General features: G+C 42.1%; 1 protein-coding gene across 1 annotated transcript in view; it reads left to right on the forward strand.

Moving 5' to 3' along the window:
* Positions 1-6,368, forward strand: part of VPS37B (VPS37B subunit of ESCRT-I) — a 48,536-nt gene extending 42,168 nt beyond the window's left edge. The window contains exons 3-4 of the mRNA XM_082243453.1: positions 2,401-2,483; positions 5,219-6,368. Coding sequence (XP_082099579.1) covers positions 2,401-2,483; positions 5,219-5,719 — 584 coding nt within the window. The 3' untranslated portion in view covers positions 5,720-6,368. The remainder of the gene's footprint in view (positions 1-2,400; positions 2,484-5,218) is intronic.
* The last annotated feature ends 4,061 nt before the right edge of the window (positions 6,369-10,429 follow it).

Genomic DNA, 10,429 nt, shown 5'->3' on the forward strand with positions numbered 1-10,429 from the left:
AAAAGGTAAAAAATTCATCAATTTTATTGAACAGTTATACAAAAATACATAATAAAAATACAAAGCAGAGCCAACAAGCTCCTATTATGTTAAAGCGTGTTTTAAGCGCAAACTTATGCTGAGTTGTTATTGCAGTGCTTACCTTAAAGTGCCACGATACGTGAATAGAATTTTTTATTTGTTTATTTTTTTTAAATCAAAGTTTATATTCTTCACAATACCTTGTATTGCTCTTGACCTCTTCCAAATCCCCCAAATTCTTTTTATTTATTTTTTTGCCCCGTAATCTGACTTCCTGTTAGAGGGCGGCAGCATTTGTTCTCCATCTTCATCTCCCGATATAGACTATAGACTATGGAATTTGTAGTGTGCATGACCAATATGAACGTGCACAGCTTATTCCAAAGCGAGGGGGAATAGGAGAGGTTCTGGACCTAACGGAGGATATTACCAGGAAGCAGAAAAACAGTACGAAAATAATTTCTTGAAAAAGAGAACAGCGCCATTAGTTTGGAGGAAAAGGATTTAGTGTCACTTTTAACTACTTGAGTTTGCCTGTATACTCCCCTTCAATGCCAGGCTTTTTTTTTGTTTTTTTTTGTGATGTGGTGACAATTGGACTTACAATTACTCGGTCATGCAACACTGTACCCAAATTACATTTTTTTGAGACAGATAAAACTTTCTTTTGAGGTGGCATTTAATTGGCAATTTTTTTTTCTATTATATAAAAAAAAAAATTGCTTCAATATCATTACCAAAAAAAAAAAAAAAGTTATCATTGGTGATCTATGGAACTGTTAACCGTACCCTCCTCCCAAAAAATCTCAGCCATTGATGGAAAGTGGCAGGGGATATACAATGCAGTAGCCTGTGCATTGCACCCACGATGCACTCAATGAAATGCAATTCTCTTAAGGCTTCAATATTTAAATATTTATTACATGCCCATTTTTTTTTTTTTTTCTCTATTGCCTGCACCCCCACTGGTGAGATTCCCTTGCTATTTGCTCTGATCACTGACCAAAGTGACTGAAAGTGCTTTAAGAGAAAAACTCCCCTCTCTTTGTAAAGATCTCCTCACTTTGCTTCATCTCTGGGACAGAACGTTAAGGGAAATCTCCAAAAAAAGACCAAAAGGGGGGGGGGGGGGGGGGGTTGACGGGTTTGAACTGTCCCTACTTTGACCAAAACAAAAACATTGTGTTTTGGCAGTTTATAAAAATACATTGGGTACAAGGGCAAGGAGGCTTTCCCGCATTGCTTCTTTACCCGGTTGATCCCAACACCTAAGTAGCTCTAGCATTGTCACATACAATGCCCTCATATTTGTGGAATTTTACTTTTCTGCTCAGATGAGTTATCATCCAGAACATGAAGTGAGAGAACACAAACTACAATAAAGCCTGTTCCCTTTTTTTTTTTTATAGAAGACCCCCCCCCCCCCCCCCCCAAAAAAAAAAAAAAAAGTCTAGAGTTGAGCTTTAGGACCCATATACACTGTAAGCACACAGAAGACAAAGCCTGCATACAGTATATAGGGTCCTTTCACATAGGGTGGACTCCGCCTGCAGGAATCTGTCCACTGAGCAGGTGGATGACAGGTCCGTGTCTGCTCTACTTATGCAAAGCAGACACAGACACACCCCGTTTTCCACCTATGGGTGGCCAGATGGAAACGGACTGCCTGTTTGCCGACTGCCATCTGTTCCGATCCACTGGACGGAACAGGAACTGACCTCGTCTGTTTTTAGTGGATCAGATTGGCTGTAGGCGGGTGTAAACAGACACGTCTGCTTGGATCCACCACTCCATAGAGGAGAATGGAGGTTCTGATTGGGTCCGTCTGAAACATGGACATGCAGACCTGTTCGGAACATGTGAGCGCCTGAAGAAGCAAATTGTACATGTATTGACAAGATTTTTATGAAGCTGATCACTTGTACATCTAAAAAAAAAAAAAAAAGTTTGTAAAGTAAATTTTTCATGGTGAGAGTGGAGGAGGGTAGACCCTCTGCTAAATTTGTGTTGCAGTCATTAATATGGCAGGGGGAACTTTCCCTCTATTTTTTCTGGTGACTATTGTCACCAGAGCATGAGGCGAGGGGAAATCTTTGAGTGGGGACAAATGTGTTTGTGACATTTTGTTTAAGATGGGAATTCCTCTCACTTTGGGGAGATTTTCTCATTTCCTGTTGTGTCCCCAGGAAAGGAAGTGGAGGAAATTCTCCCCAGCTGGGCACAGTAAAAAGTAATTTGACAGGTTTTAACCTTCTCTGCTGTGCCCAAAAACTAAAACAACAAACTTTGTGGTATAAAAAGGCTCTAGAATCAGATAGAAACACATTTGGTATGAGATTACATTTGCTAAAGTAAAAGATTTGTGTTTTGATATTACAGATCAGCAATCTGTGAATGCTTCATTGGAAACTTTACTGGCACTTCTGCAGACTGAAGGAGCCAAGATAGAGGAGGAGACAGAGGTAATGCTACACTTCCAGTCTGTGCCCTGTGCTATGTATATGTAAAGGAGAGTTATGGTGTTGGGATTGATTTGTGCTGAGTCTTTTTTGTTGTCTAGAATTGTTGTGAAGAGAACAAGTACTTGCTCCGTCATGGCAACCATGGCTCACCTGTGAGCTGAAGGTTCATGTCTTGCTGACATTTGTCACTTGGATTAACATTTTACAAGGTTCTTACTTACAATTATAAATGGCCATATGCTTTGTGCACTTGGGAGACACATCCAGCCTCCTATAAGTAGTTAGTTGTCAGTTACAAGCAGCTCGGGTGGAAGACCCTTCCATATTTCACTGCTGTGACTGTAAAGCATCCTTACTGTATGGGGAGGTCAAACCTCTCTCCTTCCCAAAGCAAAGAGTGACCCCTTTTGTCTGTGTTTAATCTTAATCATAAAATAAACCACTTTCCACTGAGTTTACTATACATCAGGAGTCTTGAACTAAAATGTACGGAGGTCCAGTCAGTAAAATTTTCTTTTGGCAGGTCTGAATCTCACTTTTGCACCTACCCTTTACATCATAATCCCCTTTTTACATCAGCGCCTCCTCTTTACATCAGTATCCTCAACCCTCCCTTCACAACCCCTCTTAACATCACACTCCTCCCCCCCCCCCCCCCCCACCGTTAAAGCAGCCATACAGTGTCTTCAGTTCCCACTCACATCACAGCTTCCCCTTTACGTTGCAGTGTCCTTCACATCACAGTGCCCCTTTCAATGTAGCCTCCCCTGCACAGTCCTACCTTTTGTCAGGGTAGAAACACTTATAGCCCTCCCAAGTCTCCGGCTCAGCCGCCGCTGTCATGCTTACAGCAGGTGGGGGCGGGAGGAGCTGCAAATTTGGGCTGAGGGTGGGAGCTGCCTAACTTACAATGTTAAGCGTGCGATTACCCACTTGTTAGTATGAAAAGACGCGCAATCTCTGTCCCGATCTGCAGCACCCCCTGCCCCTACCTGTTGGGGATGACGGGTGGCCGGGCCGGAGACTTGGGAGAGCTCACACAGCTAAGTGGGGGGCAGTGGTCCGGATGGAACTGTCACTCAATCTGGGTCAGGAATGCAATCTGCGTTTTAATGATCCCTGCTATAGATCATAGTAATTAAACCACATGAATGCATCACCCTGTAGTTGGGAGGATGCTTACAAGGGTTGATTTACTAAAACTGGAGAGTGCAAAATCTGTGACAGCTGTGCATGGTGACAACCAGCTTCCAAGTGTTTTTTTTTTTTTCATTGTCAAAGATTAATTGAACAAGCTGAAGTTAGAAGCTGATTGGCTACCATGTAGAGTGGCACCTGATCTTGCACTCTCCAGTTGTAAATGTACCCCGCAGTTCAGTTTTTGGCTGAGGCTCTCCATGCCCCTTTATTTGTAATTTTTTAACTCCTGGTGTTTGGAAACTGAGATGAGATCTTAGGCATTGGCAGAAGAAACACCATGTACATGGGACGTTGTTAAAAGTCCCTTTAAATGCTGGAATTTTTAGGACGTTTGAAACGTCCGTTCGGTCGCGTTTGTACCCGCGTTTAGCGGGCGTTTGCGTTTAGAAGCGTTCCTAGAGGTCAAAAAAATTATTTCCCTTTAAAATGGAAAAACGCGAACGCTAAACGCGGGTCATCGCGTTCGGACGCGTTTGAAACGCCGGGAAACACACTTTCGAACGCAAATAATTGCGTTCTAAAAACAGTCCCTGAACGCAACTGCCTGCAAATGACTGTAAACGACCTGGTGTACATGGACAGATAAGATAAAATGTAGATGGATTCAGGGGCTTCTGAAAAAAACGCCCAACTGCTCCTAAATGGCCATTTCCAGCGTCCCGTGTACATGGAGCCTTAGGCAAAAGCTGCATATTTTTGACCCACTTACCAACAGGTCCCTATCTCTTGTTTAAGGGCCCTTTTAAAAAAGGCTTTCTGATCAGGCCTGCCTGGTCCACTTTATTAGGCGGCCTTGGAAACTCCATATGGATCTATGGCTGATGTAAATAGACCCGTGTGCCTGCCTACCCTTGAGTCTGTCCAGGTCTGGAAAAAAAAAATTGAAAAGGACTGCATGACAACTCGAAGGTAGTCTGATGTAGACAGACTAGTTAGTTTACATCTGGCCGCCCATAGAGCTAAATGTGGACACAAACTGAACAGGCACAGATGTAACGAAAAAAAAAAAAACTGACTTCAGCTCCGATTCAGCAGAGGAGCTGCTCAATGATCCCCTGCTGAACGAAGCAGACAAAGCCCATGTGAAAGGGCCCTAAACCCAGGTTCACACTGGAGCTGTTTTGAAATCGTGCGAGGATTTCAAGCCGGCATTTCAGTCTGACTTTGGGGGCTTTGTCACAGACCCCTGTGTGGGTTCCTGCACAGATGTCTATGGAAATGACCCCCCCCCTGAAATTGGCAAAAGTAGTACAGAAACTACTTTTGGGAATCGGTGCAGCGTCAAACCGATTCGTACAGTGCCATTGCTGGCAATTGCCTCTGATTTGACATGTCAGTGATAAGTGTGAACGTGGGCTAAAAGTAATTTTATTTGGAGCCCATTATGTAAACCTTGGTTCTGCCAATGTGTACATGGAAGTGAGAGGTGGGGTGGGACGAGCACAGGTTCACTGTTAGTAATGTAGTCATTTTGTTATAAACCTTTACATACGTGTAAACCAACTAGTGTTAACATTTTTTTTCTTCTTGTACAGAACATGGCGGAAAGTTTTCTTGATGGCGGCGTACAGCTGGATTCTTTCATCGATGAATATTTATCAAAGCGCAAATTAGCACATTTAAGACGTGTAAAAATTGAGAAACTGCAAGAAATGGTGCTAAAAGGACAGAGACTCCCCCAGGTTTCTGTACTTTCACAGCCGAAGCCCTCAGAGAGTGTCCAGGCACCTCCAGTCTCCTATCCATCAGGTTTCAGTAACCCGCCAGCCGCTGTCCCAAGAAGAGCTGTCCCACCTCCCCCATCTGCTCAAGCTGGAATGTACCCAACTCCTTTTGCAATGGCTGCACAACAGCCTACCCCTGGGCTCCCGTATGCAGCGTCTCCAACTCCCCCCATCCCTCCTAGAGTTGGCTATCCACCTATGTCTCAGATGCCACAGCCTGGTTACCCTAATCAATTTGCACCTCAGTATCCTCCAGCTCTTCCTCAAAGACCATCTCAGCGGCTGCCTCCCAACCCTGGTTTCATTTTATAGTAATCCAGTCTCATTGCGCCCCTCATGCAAACATTGGTGCTCCCAGTCTCCCCAGTTCTGTGAGCTGGATATGTATGAAACGTGCACATATTGGACTATGCAGCAATCCGCAGGACAATGGTTTCCCTTCAAAGACCAGGCGCTCATGCTTTTCCCCGTTCAAAAGACAGACTTTCTCACTTTTGAATTAATACTTTGTGGGGTTTGGTTTCAAAGCCTGATTTCATAGGTTAAGGTTGTGATGCAGATGTGAAAACGGAGTGACACCATTGCTGCACCACTGTGTTGCTTTATTTTATTTTTTATCAATGCTGAAGTTATACATGTGAATGCTGCATTGGAATGAATAGTTCTGTTGTGCTGCAGCCATTGGTAATGTTAATCAGCTGGCAGTGCATGAGATTAGATGGCAACAACAAAAATGCACTGGTCCATTGCCAAACTCCTCAGGTTTCCAGTGACCTCCCGTCACGAGGTTCGAGCAGAGTGCTGAACAATGAGGATTGCACTGCATATCTTATACCTGTGATTCTCAGTGTCTCGTATCGTAATCACCCTAACGTTAGGACATTAACCGGATTATTCAGGGATTAGAATGTTACTAAAATCTGTTATGTGCAGACTAAATGCAAATTGAGTGGATGCAATTTTTATAAACTTATGCACGTGGCTTTGATGTGCCTTAGACTAACTGCATACTCCTGGACTATGAAAAAAAAGGCTGCATTTTTTTTTTTAATTGTCCTTTGCTTAGCTTTGATAGTGAGGGCTTTTTCTGTTGTAAGGTAGCGTCTCTTGCTATATTGCAACCTCCAGAAGTGTAAAATAGAATTGGTTTATTTAGTAATTTTCAAAATCTGCTATTTTATTTATGCAACTGTCAAAGCTTGGCCTTATCCTTAAATCTGGCCAATCTTAATTTGTAGTTAATGTTGGCATTTTATGCATTTCTTTTGTTCTCCAGTGGCAGCACACAAGGATTAAGTTCCACATTTAGATCGTTTTAAGTAGGGTAAAGCCATAAATTAACAGACAGGACTTTAAAATTGGTTGTGGCAAAAGTGAGCTTTGCTATCAGATAATGTTTTTGTTTTACATTGCACTACAGATGCAGCATAGCCTTCTGTAGAACTGTGCCCACCATAGACCATGTCCATGATACGGCTCAATTCCAGGTGGTGTTTAAAATAAAATTGAGAGAAAAAAAAAAAAAAAGGCTTTTTTATACCAGCTTCTATCATTGGGTTTCTTTTCTTGCATTGTAGGTTTATTTTGCACCAAATCATGTTCATTTCTAACATGTTTCTTTTCAAAATTTTGTACAATTGTATTCATGTTTGGAATAGTCCCTGGATAAGAGACCAAATGTGAGCAGAGTTAAAGGGTAAATTCACCTTTTGAAACCTGTTATCCCCCATATTTAGGGTGCAACATGTAACTGTTGATCACAGGTGCAATGCTTTGCAGGCTCCTAGTAAAAAAAGATGTGCATTTATTTATTTTTTACAAAGGTAAACTTATCCTTTTTTAACAAATGTTCATTGAGCACACACTTATGATGGGAAGACCTGCTGTAATAACTTGATCATCTGAAGTTTCTGCGAAGCCTCCAGAACCCTTCTCATAGCTAGAGACCTAGCCTAGGTATTTTTCATTGAAATGTTTTGGCATTATGCTTGGCACATCAGTTATACCACATATGCACTACCTACCTTAAAACCAAAAAGGGTTGTGGTGTCCACTATAGAGGAGACTTCAAGAGCATGTTTTAGTACTAAACTCCAAATTACTCCATGCAGACACTACTATAGGACATGTTTATAATGTAAAGATTCTGTAAAGGTTTACTTGTTGTCATAACTAATACTACAGTTGTTTAATTTACCTTGATATTTTCAATAAATTACAAATTTTGGACTTGGATGGTATTTTATATGTATATTCAAATTGGGTGGGGGAGCAATGGGAAATCACTTTGTGAGTGCAGATATCATTGTCTGTTCTGGGGTTCTTAAATAGATTTTTAGGAAACATGCACTTCCATTGTCACACAAACAGCATCTGTGATCATTTCCAAGCATATTTGCTTATTGGTTTTTGGCATCAATCCAGTCCTACAGTCCATAAAATTGTCTTTTGCATATATTACAGCATATAAATGTATGGGTTATATGCATGCTCAAGTGGTCTGTTTCTTCAGAAAGCATTTTTTTTCATTTAAATTCCTGTGGAACACTAAACCTTTTCTGCTCATGGTCTGATTACACACACAAGTTTTTAGGTTTGGAATTAGGGCTTTCAGTTCTAGGCCCTCCTTGCTATTTTTCTTTTTAACTCGGGTGGCCAGACCATTTTTTGCCATTTTCCCACTTTATCATTTTTCACTTACAGCTTTCAGGATTTGTAGACAGATGGGAGGACAGCTGCAGAGAGCGCACAAGGCTGGGAGGAGTGTGTGCCTTCCTACAGTGCCAAGACAACAAGGATCAGGGAAGTGAGGGGGACACGTGGTAGAGGAGACGATTATATTTGTTATAAATGGCTGCGATCAGCTATTCACTGTTCAGCAAAGTCTAGAACTCTTCTGATATAAGTTTCATGGTTGCTGAGCAAACTTGAGCTGATAGAAGAAAGTGCAGTTGGTTTTATTTGCTGTATACCTCACTATCTTTGTCCTTGTTTGGGAGGTATTCTATTTTGACTGTCAAAACAGGACGTGAGAAAATGCCTCCCCAATAGGACCCAGACAACAATAAAATCTTGAGAGATTGTAAACTTTCTGTACTCTTGTTGGCCTTTGATTTTGTTCCCTTTTAACATATTTAACATATATCAAGGTTCTACTGCTTGCATTTACTTAACATCTGTGCATAATGCAAGGCTATACAGTGTGTTTATATTATATATATTTCTCTTTCGTTCAATGAGGGACACAGCTCCTGATTGTTAACCATTGCAGTGCAGTCAGTGCAAAACTGCTAGAAAAGGAGCAAGGCAACAGCTACACATGTCACAGTGGATTGGACTGGAGTCAGTGGAGGACTACCTCTGTCTGCAGTATGACACTCACTGCAACTACAGCAGTCAGTGCAAACCCGCTAGGAAAAAAAAGCTAGGCAACAGCTAGACATTGGATTGGAGTCAGTGGGCTACCTCTGCAGTAGGGCACTCACTGCAACTACAGCAGTCAGTGTGAAACTGCTAGAAAAAACAGCTAGGCACAGCAAGACAGTGGATTAGACTCTTAGCAGTAGGGCACTTACTGCAACTACAGCAGTCGGTGCAAAACTGCTAGAAAAAAACGGTAGGCAACTAGTGGAGTCAATGGAGTGGACACTACTCTTTTCAATACTCCCAGTTAAGTAGAACAATATTATACTGCAGAAAGCAGAACATTTCAGCATGTCCATGGTCACCTGTTAAAGGTCTTCTGTTTTGTTCATACAATGCTGCCACTTCATAAACATGCTCAGGAGGAGTGGAGGACAGAGGAGCAGAGGGAGAGAGAGGTATCCTCTTCTAGCATTGGAAACAAGTCTTTTGTAGCCTGCCTTATTTTTTCTCCACCACTGAAGAGGGTGACTTCTGTCAATTACGGCTTCTTTCAAATAGAGATGAAGTTCATCATCCAGGCTCATTGTTGCAGATTCAGGCTCCATGTACACGGGACGTTGTTAAAAGTCCCTTTGAATGCTGGAATTTTTAGGACGTTTGAAACGTCCGTTCGGTCGCGTTTGTACTCGCGTTTAGCGGGCGTTTAGCAGCGTTTGCGGGCGTTTGCGTTTAGAAGCGTTCCTAGAGGTCAAAAAAATTATTCCCCTTTAAAGTGGAAAAACGCGAACGCTAAACGCGGGTCATCACGTTCGGATGCGTTTGTGCGTTTGAAACGCCGGGAAACACACGTTCGAACGCAAATAATTGCGTTCTAAAAACAGTCCCTGAACGCAACTGCCTGCAAATGACTGTAAACGACCCTGTGTACATGGACAGATAAGATAAAATGTAGATGGGTTCAGGGGCTTCTGAAAAAAACGCCCAACTGCTCCTAAACGGCAATTTCCAGCGTTCCGTGTACATGGAGCCTAAGAAGAAATTGAATCCTCCGCATGAGGCCCCAGTAAAACACAGAAAATGTCCTGATCAATTCAACCACGATGAAGAAGATTCTCTTCTGTTCGTTGATGTATTTTTGGACATTTGTCTGTTTTTTCAGCATGCTGCTCTTAATAAAAAATAGTGTTCTGGACTTGTCTTTTCGGGAGCAACCTCCTGTTGAATATCTTCTGTCAGTCATTGTTTCGCCTTAGCCAATACATCATCAGAAGAGAAAGCATGGTTCTTGTATCGAGGATTCAAAAGACTTGCCATCACAAAATTTTTAATCTCTTCATGCTTCTCAAAACATATATCACAGCTCTTTGGTCTGACAGACCAACGTTTGAAAGTTGAAGGGTGTTGTGTGCCATGATGACACAGAGGTCTGACGTATCGGCAAGCCTCATTCCTTTAGGCATGTTTGCTCTACTGTCTCGAAGTTGCGCAAGCATCGCTCGGTCTTTGTTGATCACCTATTCTTCAAGTATGTCTAGAAACATTTCTCTACTGTACTCAGCTGTGTGTGATCCTTGCATCACTTTTGTATTCAACACCAATTGCCTTTTTGTCCATTCACCGTCAATGAAGTGGCATGTAAGAATCAGTAGTGACTCT

This window comes from Pelophylax lessonae (genome assembly GCF_965119305.1).
Source record: "Pelophylax lessonae genome assembly, chromosome: 1".
Lineage (NCBI taxonomy): Eukaryota > Metazoa > Chordata > Amphibia > Anura > Ranidae > Pelophylax > Pelophylax lessonae.